The 16,698-nt window shown below is 49.7% G+C and overlaps 1 protein-coding gene across 10 annotated transcripts in view; it reads right to left on the bottom strand.

Moving 5' to 3' along the window:
* Positions 1-16,698, bottom strand: part of Pcbp3 (poly(rC) binding protein 3) — a 181,756-nt gene that overhangs the window by 3,293 nt on the left and 161,765 nt on the right. For 3 of the 10 annotated variants that reach the window (XM_075979881.1, XM_075979887.1, XM_075979882.1), the window contains exons 11-14: positions 14,898-14,939; positions 4,197-4,275; positions 3,472-3,531; positions 1,316-1,368 (exon numbers count right to left, since the gene is read on the bottom strand). In XM_075979881.1, the coding sequence (XP_075835996.1) occupies positions 1,316-1,368; positions 3,472-3,531; positions 4,197-4,275; positions 14,898-14,939 (234 nt within the window). The remainder of the gene's footprint in view (positions 1-1,315; positions 1,369-3,471; positions 3,532-4,196; positions 4,276-14,897; positions 14,940-16,698) is intronic. The other 7 variants (XM_075979883.1, XM_075979888.1, XM_075979884.1 and 4 more) reach the window with 3 other exon arrangements.

Below are 16,698 nucleotides of genomic sequence, written 5' to 3'. Positions count from 1 at the left end.
AAGCTCATGCTATTCCCACCCATTTTCTTCTCATTGCCTATTTAAATAAAGCTATAGGAACGTGCTAAAAAACAGGAGAGGTTCCGTAACTGTAATCCCCATCCAACTCCCAGCCCCTCCTCTCACAGCCGTGTGGGAATCCTAGCTTCCTTTCCCAGTAAAATACTCCAGGCAAGTGAGTCACTCACCAGGGATAGGTCTGAGCTTTACAGAATGCCGTAGGGCAGTTAGTTGGCTCTGCAGTGGCCTTTAGGAACGAATTCTGGGCCTGGTAATCTAGAGGCCTGGGCTTCAGCCTCTGAAGGCCTGCATGGACCTGAGAGGACAGATACACCACCATCTGGTGTCTTTCTGCGGATGGGGTGAGGACACAGATGGACACTGGCCTGACTCACTGTGACCAGAGAGAGACACAAACGGTCAGGATAATCATGTTTCTTTCCTTTTGCCCATGACTGTGGTGGCTATCAGGTGAGGACTATTGGCTCTGGGAGACTGCATCTTTGCCGGTAGCCTAGACCTTTCTGGAAAGGTCTGGGTGAGCAGGAACCATCTATGCCATAGATCCTATGGCCTTCCTGGATGGGGTGAAAGGTAGGCTCTGAGTGCTCTGCTTAAGGAGCAGCTCCCTCCCTACAAAGACTTCCAGGATGATCCCTGGGCCTCTGTGACCAGCCAGCCTAGTGTAATTGGTGAACCCTAAGTCCTGGTGAGAGACTGTCTCAAAACAAAGTAGCCTAGGGCAGAGATAGCGTAAATACTGTACAAGTTGGAAAGGGGATAACCCCTGCATGGCTCACACAGAGACTGCCCCTTCTGCTATGCTGGCAGCTACTCTCAAAGACATGGACTCGCCTTCGCTGGTCTCACTGTTTGGGGGTGATCCATTTTTTCGGAGACTGCTCCCACTTCCCCAGGCCCCTGCTCAGCCTGGGAGGACAATGTGTGCTGCCAGCAGCCCTGAGACCACAGCGTGGTGTTCCTGAGGGTAAACTGAGGGAGACAGCCTGAGACATTCAACCACCTTCGTGTCCCAGAGAACTCAAACCTCCAGTGCGAGTCATAGCGCTCCAGAACATTCCTGGACCACCCCACTCTCCAGGTCCCTAAGCCAGGCTGCTGCTGCTGTTCCCACAGATGCCCAGCCTAGCCCTGGTGCCAACTTCTGAGTCACCATGCTGTGCCTGGGGCTCTTTTCTTGTCTGAATCTTTCATGGACATTCTATCAGTTTAAGGTGGCGAAGGAAGGGAGGGCTCGAGAGTTGTTCCTGGGACAGTCTTTGTGAGGACAGAAGGGTGCAGGGGGCATACTCACATCATTGGGAATGGTGAGCTCATGAGTGCTGGCCGGGGGGCTGGCATCCAGACCTGGGCACACCAAGGGAACAAGGTTAGGCTGAAGGGAAACAGCTGATTGTCATATCCAGCCCTGTCCATATTTCCCTGGGCTGGCTGAGGTAAAGGCCAGCACCACCCAGGGATCCAGGCCCAGGTGTAACCCAACCTCCAGAGTTCCAGCTTCTCTCAGAAGAAACTCGCACACCTTGTACACACAGCCTGGCAGGCCCTGAGCTAAAAAGAGGGTAGCCATCACACTTCAGGCCCTCACAGGCAACACGGGCCACATTGACATATAATGCTTATCCTCCCTGTGTTCAGGGAGACCGTGGGTGCTGTGCCCCACTCTGCTCTCCCGAGATTCCATATGGTTCTGCTGCAGGTATTGTTAACTGCTCGACACAGTTCTCGCCAAAGGCCACTGCACATGGTTAATTCCAGGTTTCACCTTTGCGAGTCTCATTACGTCTCCAGATAACGGGCAACTTCTCACAGTCCATGCGCTAATTCTCTCCTGCCTCAGTCACGTGACAACACACTCCAGGGGCTGCCACAGGGGAAGATGCAATGGCTATACCTCTGGGCCAGCACATCTGTACACAGCCACCCTGTACACAGCCACCCTATTTCAACAACAGACAGCTCAGGCCTGTACATTCCAGAGCTGATCTCTTGCCTCTAGGCTCAGCAAAGGTCCAACATGGGACAGGAGGTCCAGACCCCAGACTCTGTCCTTTCCAGATGGCCAGTTCTACCCACACCCTTCAGAGTGCCCCAGAACCCAGGTCCTCTCTTCACTCTGTGCTCTTACTGTCCTGCCTCTTCCCTGGATCTTCAGTACCATATCCGTATAGGCAGGATTCCCCCACAACAACCTCAGCAAGCCCCTCATTCTCCCAGCTCCTGCTCTGGCCTTGCTCCACTCCCTGGGTGGATGACCTCCTCACTGTCTTGTCTCACATGGTTAGTGGCTCCTGCCAGAGCATGACCCCAACGGCAGGAGTCAAGCAGTCAGGCCCAGGTGGAAGTGTTTAACAAACTGATTCATCCCAACTTTGCAGTTTTGTTTACAACTGAAGTCTGGAGTTTCTATCCCCTTTCTTCTAATAAGTTTTTAACACAATTATTTGGCTATTTAGGAGCCTATACACATTCCAGGAGCAGAGACCTGTAAAATGTCATTTGAAAGGGTTCCCTAGGACTCTCAGAAAGCTGAGCAGGAGTCCCTGGGGCAGCAGGGTATAACTGTTGGATTTGACACTCGACTGAGTGAAGAGCGAGAATCCTTTTCTAGCGACACCAACGTCAAGAGGGTAGATAAGGGCTTGTCTGTCCACTTAAAGCCAGTACTGGGGACAAGGTTACCAAGCCAGCTGCATTTCACCACACAGCTAATGGCTGTCTCAGCACACACCCTTCCTGCGGCTGCCATGCGAGTGCACGTTCACGCACATAAACTTGTGTTGCACGTCTCAAGGGCTTTGGTCAAGTTGTCCCATCAAAGCACGGTGGCAGCCAGGAGGCTGCAGCATTGGCTGTGTGTACCCATGGTGGCTCACGAGTATAACGTGTATGGCATTTCCCTCCTAGGACCCAGAGAACACTCAGCTCCAGCCTACCGTCTTTCCCGAGGCTGTTCCTCAGTCCCTATATCAGTCTCCAGACACCAGACACCCTGCAGTGTCCCGGGAGCAGGCATTTAAATGAAAGCCAGAAGAAGGTGTAGACACAGCCAGCCCAGATCCATCCTCTAAGTCTGTGCCTATCTCCACGGAAACTCATCTTGGAAATGCACATAGCATCCCGTGGCCCCCAGTCATGCTCTCACTACACCCTGCACAGCTGGAGAACAAGTGGCAACTCAGAACGGTTCTCCTCATGTAGGTACCTTAGGCTGCCTGCACTCTGTGCGTGCTCACGTGCTCAGACCCACCGGTCACCGACAATGAACAGTTCCATCACCACCTGGCTCCTGAGTGGTCCCCATGGCTCAGTCCACAGCTTGTGCCCCTGGAAATTGTCTATTGCTAGCCGACTTGGGTGGGTGCTATATACTCAGATGTCATGGATGTGGGTACCCTTGTCCTCTACATGTCCCCTGGCCTGCTGTCCCAGTTCTGTGGTCTGCTTTACCTGACGACTGGCCCATCAGATTTTGAGCTTCTTCGGAGGAGTGTAAAGGCAGCTTTTCTCCTGGAGAGCAAAGAAGAGAGAGGTTTAATGTTTTGCCCTCAAGGAGAGAAGCAAGGTCCCTTCAACTAGGAAAGCTCAAAATATGATTGGAGCATGCACAGCCGACGTGCGCGGCCAGTGTGTTTTCACTGGCCATAGCCACCAGGCGGCTCTGCTTCTGGGAGAGGGGCAGACACCCTGCTGCAGATGCCCGGGCAGGCTGTGGCCAGCCTCTCTGATCACTTCACCGCAGGCCTGAGTGCAGGCTAGCTTCTGCCCGTGCTATCCTAGGCAGGGCTGCACCGACTAAGGCTGGGGTCACTCCAGCTTTCAGAATGTAGATCTGGGAAAGAGATGTGCTCCAAGCGTGGCTAGGTAGAAGCCTTTGTAGGAAAAGCCACTTGGGGATGGACTGTGGGTGACACAGAGCCCAGCAACACACATAAGACCTCAAAGGGCAAGAACACGGAAGGAAACCGGGGAGTGGTAAAGTCGTCCACAATGGAGGACGGACCGACCCACCCGGCCTCAGCTGTGTGCAGCCCACTGTGCTAACACTGCAAGATTCAGCATTCAGAGCTTGGCCAGCACCTGTGCTACACACTGCACTGAATAGTGTGCTCAGAAAGAGAAAGCGAGTCCCCAGGTGAGAAGAGAAGGTCAGAAAAGGGCAGCTGGGTACGTACCGGGGAAAGCGGGGTTGGTCTGTCCGAGGGGAGGAAAGGGGGTTTGCTGCATGGCCAACTGGTGGAGCTTGGTCAACTGCTGGGGGTAGGAGGGACACGAGAGCTAAGAAGGTTATTGTCATCGAGTACAAGTCACACCAAGTTAAAAATGGCAGTCACAGAACTTTGCACAGAGAGGTTCAGAGGGGCCATGCGGACACATGGCAGACACTGCAGCAGGACGCAAGGACTTGGCCTGGGGGGAACCAATGGGCCTGGCTGCCAGCAGCCAAGAACCTGAATGAGCTGTGCCTTTCCCTTACCAGGCTAGTGAGGAGGGGAGGGGCCAGGGCCCGTGGGGCTCTGAGAGGAAGGTCTGAGGGACACAGAGCAGGGCCAGCTGGGCTCCTAAGAAACTAGCAGATTCTTAAACCTTGCCACGGTTCCACCTTCCTGCTAGCCTTCACTCACCTCCTGGCCAACAGGCCTCACTTTAACACAAGGCTGTTCACGTGTAGAGTCTGGAAGGAGGGCTAGGGAACAGCAAGGAGAGCTCCCCGCCTGCCCTGTAACCACCTTCTCAACTTATGTGGGGGACAGGGCACAAGTGATAGATGCAGAGGCCCCTGAGGATGAGGCTCTCCATGGAGGCAGCGCTGATCCTGCTCCCCGCTGTCCCATAGGCCACGTCTCTGCTCCTACCAGCCACGCAGCTTCACAAATAGAGCTTGTTCATTTTCTCTGAGCCTCACTCTCAGATTAACATAAATAACATCAGAAAACATACTCTGCGCAGAGGAGCAGGCTAGGATGGACGTCGGCTCTGAACCACACTGACCTTTTGAGAATCTAGGGCACTGGTACAGAGGGTGTGGGCTTCCTGTGGGACAGGGGGCCCAGCAGGCAGAACAGCATACCTACAGGGAAGGCTGGCCCTTCTCCCTCCAACAGGTCCCAGCAAGGCTGGATGTCAACTAGTGGGGTTCTGGAGTCTGGCCTGGATTGTGGCTGCCTCCATCAGGGGACAGAGCTGGCAGGGCTGGGAGTGGCTGGGGACACTGACAGAGGCACTACGGCCAGGGAGTGGGCACCTGGGAACAGGGCTGTTTGTGCCTCTGTTTTGGTGCCTGGTGAATGAGGGTCCTGTGCTGCTGTCACAGGATGAAGTGGCTGGTCTAGATGTCTCAAGGAGCTTTCCTTCCTGCATTAGCTTCCTAGGTGCAAGGTACCCTCAAGTTTAGACTAGTGCCCCGTGAAGACGGGGGATGGCCTCGGCCTGGCCCTTCCTGATGGCCAATGGAGTCCATGTTGACCTACAGGATGGCTTCTGGGGTGCTTGCTGGCTGGTTGTCCCTTTCCTGATTCTGGAAGCTGGGTGTCTGTGGCTTCTGGGTGACATCTCTGAAACAGAACTTTGGTGCATAAACACAAGGCTTTATGGTATTAGCATCTGTAAAAGCCACTTTGGCCCGGGATACTCATCCTTTTCCGTGTCTGACCTCCCCAGAAACATGGCAGGATGGGCGATCCTAACTGCAGCTCCACTCGCCTTAGACATGCCTGGCTTCTTGGGCTACACAGGGGAGACCTGGCTGCATCCTGAACTTGGTCTGCATCTGTGTCTGTTCTGACTCTACAGCAGTGGGCACACCAAACTGCTAGAGTGGCTTGGCAGAAGGCAGAACAACATGTCCATAAGTCCTGTTACCAGACCATATCTCAAGACTAACACTGTGCCTCCAGGTGGGATGGGAGGCTCCACAGGGAAGGGCCTGAGGGACTCAAGACCCTGTCTACTCCACCTTAAAGCCTTGGTGAAGGCAGCATTTCTGATACACACCACAGAAAGGTACCCTAGAAAGTACAGCCCTGTTTGGATCTGCAAGAGTGTTAGTATGGATGCCTGCAGGCCTAGCAGCTATACTCCAATCATATCCACTGTTTCTAAACTTCTGTGTCCATTGGCTGCAATGTTGCACTCCTGAGGATAGAGCTGTCTTCATCTGCCTGAGTCCCCAGAGACTAAGGAGCAATGGATGGTTCAAGATGGCAGGGGCAGTGGAATGTCGAACAGGGTATGTAGGCAAAGTGCCAAGGGAACGAGGCTGATGGATCTAACATGGAGCAGCTGTGCACAGACTCCAGGCCTTGGCTCTTTCATCTGGTTACGCAGCAGTTTGTGGGCTGCGGCCATGCATCAGCAAGGGCTAGTAGTCACCGTGAGTTTTCAAGGATTTCCAGTTGCCCATATGCACTATACTTTTGTCGCCTGCTGGTCTCAGGGTGGGCTTCAGAGTCCACTGACTACAGGGTACAGGCAAACCAAACCATAGGACCTATAAAGCTGGCTCTGCTCATATCCAGACTCTGATGTTCAGAGGCTTAGAGTCTCTAACTTCTCCCCCATTGCCATAGATCTTCTTATATATATGGCCGCACTAGCAAGCAAATGCAGCGACGTCATAGGGACAGGATTAGCCAGTGTGTGAAGGGCCTCGGTGGGCATCTGCTGAGGTAGCACCTGTGAGAGTGGAGTGTAGACAAGATCCTCTTCTTGGTACGGCTCTGTTCTCATCAGGCTACCTTACAACTCAATTTCCACAACTGTGGGAAGGATTCAGTGCTGAGAGCTCTCCAACTTTTGCTTTTTGATAGTTATGTCATGTAAAAAGATCAGTTTGGGGCAGCAAGCCAGTGACTAGCAAAGTTGCCCAAACCCTTAGGGGCCCCAGAGATCATTAATGAATCCCAGGTGCCAGATACTGAGTTACAAGATCTAGATTTTCACTACTGATTTTGGTTTTGCTTTGATCTGGTTCTTTTTCTAGCCCAGTTCTTCCCTTTGGATTAAGAAGTAATGTACTTTTTTTTTTAAATTTTATTTTATAGGGGACCACAGAGACTTTGTATTTAAAAAAAAGACTCAACTTTTAAATCGTTGAAAATTTTAAAGATTGTAAGACTTTTAAAAGTTGTAATGTATTCTATTTTTGATATTAACGTGAGATCTTGGGGACAAATGAGAAAGGGAAGGTTATGGCTGAGTGGTGATATTTTTGTGTGTTAAGCTGACAAGGAATAGCTTGTTGGTTAGCTTTGATTATCAACTTGACACAACCCAAAGTTACCTGTGAGAAGGGAATCTCAACTGAGGAGCTGTCCAGATTGAACTGGTCGGTGGCCATATCTATAAGAGATTGTTTTGATTGAAGGCTGATGTGGGAGGGCCCGGGCATGGGGCAGCACCATCTCTGGGCAGATAGGACTGGGCTATACAGGAAAGGTAGTTGAACATGAGCCAGTAAGCAGCTTTCTAACACGGTTCCTACTTCAGTCCCTTCCCCGATTTTCCTCACTGATGGATTGTGAACAGGAAATGTAAGCTGAATAAACCCTTTCCTCCAAATTATTGAGGAGGGACATATAAGAAGGAGCAAGAAAGGAAAGACAGGCATCAAGAACTCCTATGGCTCTTCCCACTTTAAGGGCTTAAGTCTGCAGCTCAGTGAATCATGAGGAAATGAAGGCAGAGGCGCCTACTAATCTGTACTTCATTGCATCGTGGGGAATAGCTGTGTTTTCTGCCCAATTTTCCAACAGGGTCAGTTGCTGCTGACTCGATACTGCACAGACCTCTCCAATGTTCCTTTCAAGAGAAGCTGACATATCAACACTGCCAGCTCTGGCCTGGGTTTGTACTTTCTCTAGGAAACCCTTCCCTCACCAGAGAACAACAGACAGATATTTTCCTATGTATTTTTTTTTTCTAAACGCGCCGCCCTTTCCCCTTGTGGAGTTCTTGATGCATGAGGTTTTCAGGAAGAACCAGTGTTGGATGACTCACCATTGGGCACTATTTGTAGACAGTCCCTTCTCTTGGGAGTGCAGTGAAAGCTAGGCAGGACAGGCCTCTTCACCTAGCACCTCCAGACCCTGTGCTGCCTAGAGATGAACAGACCAGGCTGGCTCCCAGCGTCTCCTTGGACCCAAACTGCACTGTGCCCATTACTGTCACCATACAGTAAATCTTTGTATTTATAAAGGCAATCCCTTTATCACGTTCCTTAATGAGACCTTTAGGATTTTAGGCCTATGTTCATTCATGCAACTTTGAAATCAATATAATTTCATCAAAAGGTCTTTTGGGGGTCTGGATTTTCACTGCACTTGTACGTCATCCTGGGAAGAACTGGTACCTTTGAAATTATGACCGATTCCATCTCTTCACTTTGTGGGAACTTTAGTTTGGATCGTTCAAAAGACAGGGTTTTGCTTCATTGGTTCGGTTTGGCTTAGCTTTTTGAGACAGGGTTTCTCTGTTTACCCTTGGATGTTCTGGAACTTACTCTGTAAACCAGGCTGGCCTTGAACTTGGGGATCTGCCTGTCTCTGCCTCCAGAGTGCTGTGCAACAAAGGCAGATTTTGTTGTTGTCTGGTCAGTTGGTTGGTTTTGTTTTAGGCAGTCTCATTCTGTAGCCATAGCTGTCCTGGAACTCACTGTGTAGACCAGGCTAGCCTTGAAATCACACAGACCTGCCTGCCTTCCCCTCCAAAGTCACCTTTCCTTATCAATTTCACACTTAGTGTTTTACATTAACAGTATGACCTATATGATTCCAAATTCTGAAATCTGCTTCATGGTCGGGTACGTGATCAAATTTTGCAAATACTTCTAGGGATTCTACAGTTGTGTTGGCATGACATTCAGCATGGCAATCATATCAGGACAACATACTTGAGAGGGCAATATGTCACTCCTGGGGAGGGGAAGACGTTACCCAAGGGGAGGGAAAGACACTGCAGTTCCTCTATGGTGTTTGTCAGACTCTTCAGGTTTCTTTGGTGGGCATTTTCTTAGTATTGCTCTCTACTCTTCAATTATGGGGCTTCTCATCCTTTGAGCACGTCTCTTGAAAGAACACAAATGAAATTTCTCCAGTTTTATACTTATCTATTTACCTTAAAAATTATATAGTCTGACAGCCTTTGGGTTTTTTTTTTTAAACTGGAATTTTAAGTTCTTTTATTTTTTGCCATTTTATTTGATACTTTTAACTGTTCTACTTTTCCAGGGATTTTCTTGTCTTTCACTTTTCAACGTTTGGAGTACTTGCTCCTCATCATTTTCTTTTCTACTACCAGTGTTAGGCAACTTACTCCTTTTCTGTTAGTTATCACTTTCAATTTTTAACTCGGCATAGGCAGTTAAATTTTAACCCCATCTTAACCTCTAGCCACTAGAATCCATTGGGATGGCACAGTGACTCAGCTCTGGTCACTCGAGTCCAGTGGGACGGCACAGTGACCCTCACCCACATCCCGATCTAGTATGTGCTTCTCTCCTTGTACCTGGTACTGAGGACTGGGTCTGGCCCTATGCGTGCTAAGCAACACTCTACATGCTCAGCATGTGTGCTCTGGTATCTCTACACGTTTAGTTCTGCTGCACTAACCTAGCAGTTATAAAGAACTAACAGGAGGACACTCATTCTGTAGATCTGTGTTTCTCAAACGCCGGCTGCTCTCTCTGCCCACCACCAGCTTCCTCCTGAGTTGCCCCTCCACTTCCCTGAATGGCATACATCAGGAGGCTATGGCTGTGGTCCCGTGGCTTCTGTTTTTCTACAAATGGCTGCACTGAAGTCCTTCCCCCAGACAGACTTTAGGATGGTAGCACTTCCTGCTACTATGCCATTTCTGGTGAGAAGCCGACTGCATTTCTCGCTGCTGTTCCTTTGCTATGTTCTTTCACTTGTCTCTGGGGTTTGACTTTGGCCTTTAGGTTAACACATACTTTTCATTTATTTATAGAAGAGGTTGTTTCTGTTTATCCTTTTGAAGTTTGCTGGGACAGCTAACTGTGAGGATTGGCTTCTTGGACTGATTCTAGAGACTTCTGGGGCATTCCTCTCCATCCTGGTGTCTTCTGGGCTCTAATGTCTCCACAGGACCAGATCCGTTCCCCTTAACGGTGTCTTCTGGGCTCTAATGGCTGCACAGGATCAGATTGTCTTCTGGGCTCTAATGGCTACACAGGACCAGATCGTCCTCCTTCACGGTGTTTTCTGGGCTCTAATGGCTGCACAGGATCAGCTCGTCCTCCTCCACGGTGTCTTCTTAGGTTCTGATTATGTTACTAAGTCACATGGGGGCATGGGAGGTTGAGGATGTGCCAGAACCAAGGCGCCGGTTGGCTTGGCAGTGAAGAACCCACAAAGGAGATCAGGGAAGGAAGAAAAGGCTGAACTTTAGCCAACAAGGCTACCTGAGCTTTCAGTTTTGTGAGGTCTACTGTAGTTGCCCTGCCTACTAGTAGGTAGAACCAAAAAAGGCCCACTGAGCAGCCATGTTCCAGGATGGGAACAGAGTCAGAAGGTTTAGTGACAGCTGATGGCCATGGCGTGCTGTTAGCTTGTCTCTTTCTCACTATCAGTGGGGAGGGCATTCTCACCCACTCCCACAAGACTGAGAAGTAGATACCGAACAGATAGGAGGGGAGAGGAAGCATGCTAGATAGCTGCGCAACACTCTGTAGTGCTGGGGATAGCCACTGTGTTCATCAGGGCGCATTCTATCTCAGAAGGTACCATCGCCTCAAACGGCGCGATGAAGAGTATTTCTAATGCAGCATCAGGCTAAATGCCTCTATAATTTCAACATGTACCAATGAAAGAACAAAGGCCTACCAGGTCAAGAGGTTTTGCTAAATGGTTGCTACAGACACACTGGCACGCCAGTTCTCCCACTCACTCCCAGTGATCCTTGCCCAGGGGACCTCTAACACTACCCTCTTTAGTGATGCGAGACTGATGGGCCCTGAAGTCTACTTCCCAGCCTGGTGCAAGGTGCAGGTTAGAGCACAGGGCCCAAGTGAGAACGCATAGTCAGGTTAGCGTACAGAGACATACTCTGTCGAGATCTTCGTGCTGTCAGTTCACATTTGCTCACTTTCAGTACCCCTTTAAATAGTGGGGGTGCTGAGTGAGGGAAGCTGGAGATAAAGACAGAGATTTGTACCCGGGGAAGGGTGGAGTAGCTTTGAAGTTCCAGTAGACAGTGACTTAGGCTGCTCTTGTGCAGCAAGAGAAACTGTACTTGGAGTCTTGACAGTTTTATGAGCTAGCACCAGATGACCATATTCTCTATGCTGGGTAGCAGCGACGAGTTGCAGGCAGCTCCCCAAGTCCTCTGATCCTCAGAATAAGCAGCTAACAGCCAGTGTGGCAGTGCCCACATGGAATGGTCAGTATGTTAGAGGTATTTGTGTAATTTTTAACTTAGGATAACTTTCAACTTATAATGGCTTTATCGGGACATGGCTTCATGTAAACTCAGACCATCTGTGGTTTTTCTCCCTTCTTGATGTGACTGCACTGATTCAAGGAAGGTGTTGGAAACACAGACGAGAGGGACCAAGCGGTCTGCCCATTGCTCACCTGTCTGTGTGCCTTCTGCATCACTCCTGTGTCCTAGGGCATGATGCTGCTTCCCTTTTGTATTTCTGAAACCACACCTGACTGATACTTATGGGATGCAAAAGTGCCTGGACACTTTCCAAAGCTGAGTGACCATTCTAGAGAAATGGACACGCAGACACCTTCTACGGCTGAGTGGCCAGCCACCCGAGAGAAGTGGATGTAAAAGCAGATGGCACTTCACAAGGCTTCTGAGTACTTATGCTGGACTGTGCTGGGCATGCACCACAGGGCTTCTGCAGTTCAGGGCTGTGTTGTGGAATCTTGATTTAAAACATTGCTTAAAATGGGGTCTGGAAAAGGAACACGTTCTTATCTAGACAAGGTGTATTCAGATCTAAGGGGTGAATCTCGTGGTAGATTCCATGTCTGATTTGTGGCCCTGCATATTCAGGCGAGTGTGATAGCTGCCACTGCAGCTGAGACAAACTCTGTACTCAATGACACCATCAAGGATTCACAGTTTCTACAGCCATATTTGCATCTGAAGAAACTTAAGCTTTAAAAAATCTCCCCAAGTACTTGGCCCAGATAAAAATCATCCTGACCTTCATTAGCCACATCGCAGAACGGCCATTTTCTTTTCCTTTCATGTGGCTCATGTGAAGTCTTCAATTTTGTATGTGATAAAGGTACCCTTAGAAGATGGACTTTTTGCTTACAAATCATATAACCTTGCCAAAGAAAATAGGCTAATGTTCATAGGAAAAGCCATTTCGTGATGAACAGCCAAGATTCTGGATCATTCTTGCTATTCTAAGGGATACCTTAGAATGGGCAATTTGAAACAACATAAATTTGCTGCTCCCAAACACAGAAGCTAAATGTCTAAGATCAAGGTGCCAGAAAGTTGTGTGTGGTAAGTGCCCTGCTCACTTTCCAGAACAGCACCCCAGATGCTATGTCCTTACATGGTGGAAGAGATGAAGGGGCAGTCAGCTCCTCAGATGCTTTTGACTGATGAGGCTGAACCCCACAGACCCACTTAGTTCACAGAGACCTTGCCTCCTAATACTGGCACCTTTGTGATTAGGTCTGAATATCTGAACGTCAGAAGAATACAGGCATCCACAGCACAGCATCAAGTATTAAAACGTCACAGTGCATAGGCGGCAATAGCAACACTTGTATATTAGTTTAAATTAAGCTGCACTAATCTATAAACTACCCATTAAGAGATCCTGAGAACTCTATGAGAAAGGGTACAACACGGTACTGACACAGAAATCAACCAGAAAAACCAACCACGACCTGTCTCTTGCACACATGCCTCACTGGTCTGTAAACTGGCTGGATCTGAAATATACACGCTCCACCAACTCCAGGGTCTACCCTGCCCAAAGGACACAGAGAGTTTCAGTTTTCTCAGCTACAGAAACCCACAGACACCTTCAGGTCATCCTTGAACATCTGGCTTTGCTGGGGTAAATACCGATAAGCCTGAATCTCTCCAATAGCTTCCCAGCAGGGATAGAATAATTCCCTAAGTCTACAGCTTCACTGAACCCCAACAGCCTGCCTTCTAGGTCTGCCCCAGCACCACAAGACAAGGCCATCCCGGAAGTGACTTCCTGGCCCTCCCTGGTCCTTTCACTCAGTTCTATCGCCCATTCACAGTGGTCACCCTTTTCTGTAATGAGTTCATAGGTTCTACTTCCACTTGGCATCGGCAGCTGAGGACAGGATGAGCAGAGCCCTAGTGGCATATTCTGCTCAGGGTGAACATGCTCGTGGGTGCCTGGAGGCCCACAGTCTCGGCATCTGAGTAGCCGAAGGCACGTGTCTGCCATGATGATCAGAGTGAGGTACTATGAATTCAGACATAGCAGCACAGCCAGTCTATAACCAGGAACCATTGAACATGGCCTTGTGGGTATGGCTATGCCCGGGCAGTGATTTTTAATCCGTGTTTCTCAATTGTTTGTGTGTTGTTTTATCAAAAGGTTAAAAAAAAAGGCAGCATGTATTTTTCACTACAGGAATCTCCATGCAGCAATAGTGAATCCATATTTCAGATGCTTATTTAGTGGCAGTTAATTCTTAAGACCCCTGGGCCCTGCCTACAAATCTTTCCCTGATACACATCTATTTCCAGTCCCACTCAAAAGCCAAGGTCTGCATAAGAATGGCAGCAAGATTAGTGCCCTAGCCAGTGCTAGAGTGTCTCAGGGCACTGAGCAGTGCACACATGGGGGTGTCCTGGGGGAGCTCCTAAACCCAACCCATGTTCAAACCGCGTTAAGAAGAGGTGGCCCAGGCTGGAAATACAGTTATGTGGTAGAGTACTTGACTAGCATGTTTGAGGTCCTAGGTTCAGTTCCCAATACTATGGGGCTGGGCACCTTTCTCCCCTCCTGCATCTCCTAGAACAGCCCTACCCACTAGCATCTCTAAGGCCCCTAAACAATGACCTGCTGCCCATTATCTCCTGGCCCCTGCAGGCTCGGTGTAACCATCACTCCAGGTGGTCCCTGTGCCCCCTTTTCTACTCAGCTCTCCACTGGAGGTGAGTCAAGAGGCAGACTAAGACTCTCTCTGTGTCCCCCACAGGCGCCCTCGGGAGGCTTTTAATCCTCCAAATACAGACCATACACTCACACTGTCACGTCACCAGGAGATACTCAAACAGACCTAGGCCAAAGACCAGGCGGTAGGTCCAGCTAGAGAGGTGTAGGTTCAAGCCCAGGAGTCCACTTCCACGTTCGGGATCTTACCAACCATAGAAGAAGCAAAAGCATCCCCCCCCTCTCAGCAGACCTTGTACACAGGTAAAATTCGTGCTTCAATTTGGGCTCTCTGAAGAGCAAGTTTGTCTTGCCCAGGTACATTTAATAGCCTTTTTAGGACACTGTCATGGAATAGTTCTGATAATGTCACCTGACTTAAGTGCACAGGAAGTGCCTTGCCCACCCTGGCCACAGGTGGTAAGCTACACTCTGCCAGGCCCGCATGTAGCACCCATATTATGGGGGGGGTAGGACCACCAAAGGCGAGGCCTGTGTGTGGGAGGGAAGCCCTGGACTGCAGCAATTTGATGTCAGGCCAAGTCCTCAACACAAGCAAGAATTAGTGCTAAGAGGTTAAAAAGTTATCTGAGGTCATATGGATACAACAGACATCAGAGACAGGGAGAAAACTGATTAATATTATTGTGTAATATTAATATTAGTAGCAACCGACAGCAACATGCAGGAAGGTACACAATAATGAAGAAAAGGCTAGAAGAGAGGCAGAGTGAAAACTCACATCTGGGTGGGGGATGGCGTACTGTCCCTGGATTGTGTAGGCCTGGAGAGGAGAATGAGAAGGAGAGAGACAGTCAGCTTGGGATGTGGTGTGGGACCTCAGCTAGACAGCCACTGGCGACCCACCCTCGTATGACAAGAACCTTCTAGAACCAGTGTTTTCCATCAGTGTGCATCTCCACCCGTCCTTGTTTGCTTAAGATGGGGGCAGAGAGTCTCAATTACACCTGGTGTCACTGCCCCCTCCCTGAGCTGAGGCCAGCTCCTGCTTCTAAGCCTGATACCCCCCAACCCTGTAGACTACAGATGAGCCATTTAACCTCCAGTAAGAGGGCCGCTGATTATTGGTCATCAGAGCAAATACTTTGGGGAAAGATTTCGCCCTCAAGATATTCAAATGAAAACAAAAGTTTTAAAAGTAACTAGAGCGAGTTTTGCCACAGCTATACTAACGAATAGGTCTGAATCAGTCACAGCACTGACCTAATTTGTTTTTATTACCGCATTTTACGTAGAGTCTCTTCAAATAGGGAGCACCCTCTCTGAAGGTCAGTGTGGTCTCCCCAAGGCTCATTTAGCTTCCTCACTGTGACTGTGCCAAGCACAGCAGCCACCCAGCCTCACCCTGAAGCCCCAGGGATAGCAGAGCCCTCAACATCCCCTTCAGCTATGATGCCCTTTGGGAACTCAGACAACAGACAGACAACACAGTCAAGGGAGGGCAAGACGACAGACAACTGTCTGGCTTCGGGCAGTGATGTACCATCCTGGTGGAGGCACAGACATAAGGACATGGCTTCCATCGCCTGGCTGGTCTGACCTGTGACCACCCTTGAGGTCTCAGGACATCTGAGAGGGTTACCTCAGAGGACCATGTGTCACTTCTATGGACCCAGACCCTCCCACATTTTTTATAAATGTGCTAATTCTTGTCACAACCAAACTCAGGAGCTCAAAGCCATGTGACTACCTAACAGGGACCCGGCCATAGGGCAGCTTTGAAATAGACACAGTTCCGGTAAAAACAAAGTCTGTGCTGGATGGCCTGGCTGTGTTGGATGGCCTGGCTGTGCTGGCAGAGGAAAAAAATAACCTTTAAGATATGGCACTTTCATGGAGAAAGAGATAGGTATCTGCTCTGTGAGGAATGGGGCTGGGACATAGTCTTGGCTCTTGGAAAACTGCCACCAGGAATGATCTCCCAGTTGTTACCCAAGGGAGCATCACCGAGGAAGGGACATGCCATCATTCTGGCCTGGCCCGCTGCTCTCTGAGTCCTCTATGTCTGAGCCAAACCCAGGAGCTCAGCCGAGGTAACTGTTGATTCTGGGCCCTTACATGGTTGTCACATGTCTCAGTGTGTTCTGCCCGGGGTTGTTAGCTTGGCCAGTATGTAACAGTGGCTGCAGAGTCGGCTGGTAGGGATTCTAGGCCTCTCCTTTGTCTCACCTAAAGTGTCAGACACATAGGCAGCCTCCTCGGGGTGAGGTCCTGGAGGGGACCGGCACAGAGCTAATTTCCATCTTTACTCCTGAGCTTGTATTCTGGCTTTCCTACTAGACTGCCTCCTCGCAGGACGGCTCAGGAGAGTCTGTCCTGTGTATAGCCAGGGCAATCAAGGCCAGGCCTGACAGTTCCAAGGGAACGGTGATGGGCTTTGAAAGGCTAACACTGTCAGGGGATAAACATAAGAGCACAGTGACCTTCAGTGCTGTGACTGGAATAGGGGTCCTATTGACTGTTTCATAGGCGATCCTGGCCATGATCCCTCCTGGAGTGTTCTGCCCTTGAAACCGAGGCTG

The sequence above is a fragment of the Microtus pennsylvanicus genome, chromosome 7 (genome assembly GCF_037038515.1).
Source record: "Microtus pennsylvanicus isolate mMicPen1 chromosome 7, mMicPen1.hap1, whole genome shotgun sequence".
NCBI lineage: Eukaryota > Metazoa > Chordata > Mammalia > Rodentia > Cricetidae > Microtus > Microtus pennsylvanicus.
This window is presented reverse-complemented; position numbering and strand designations above follow the sequence as displayed.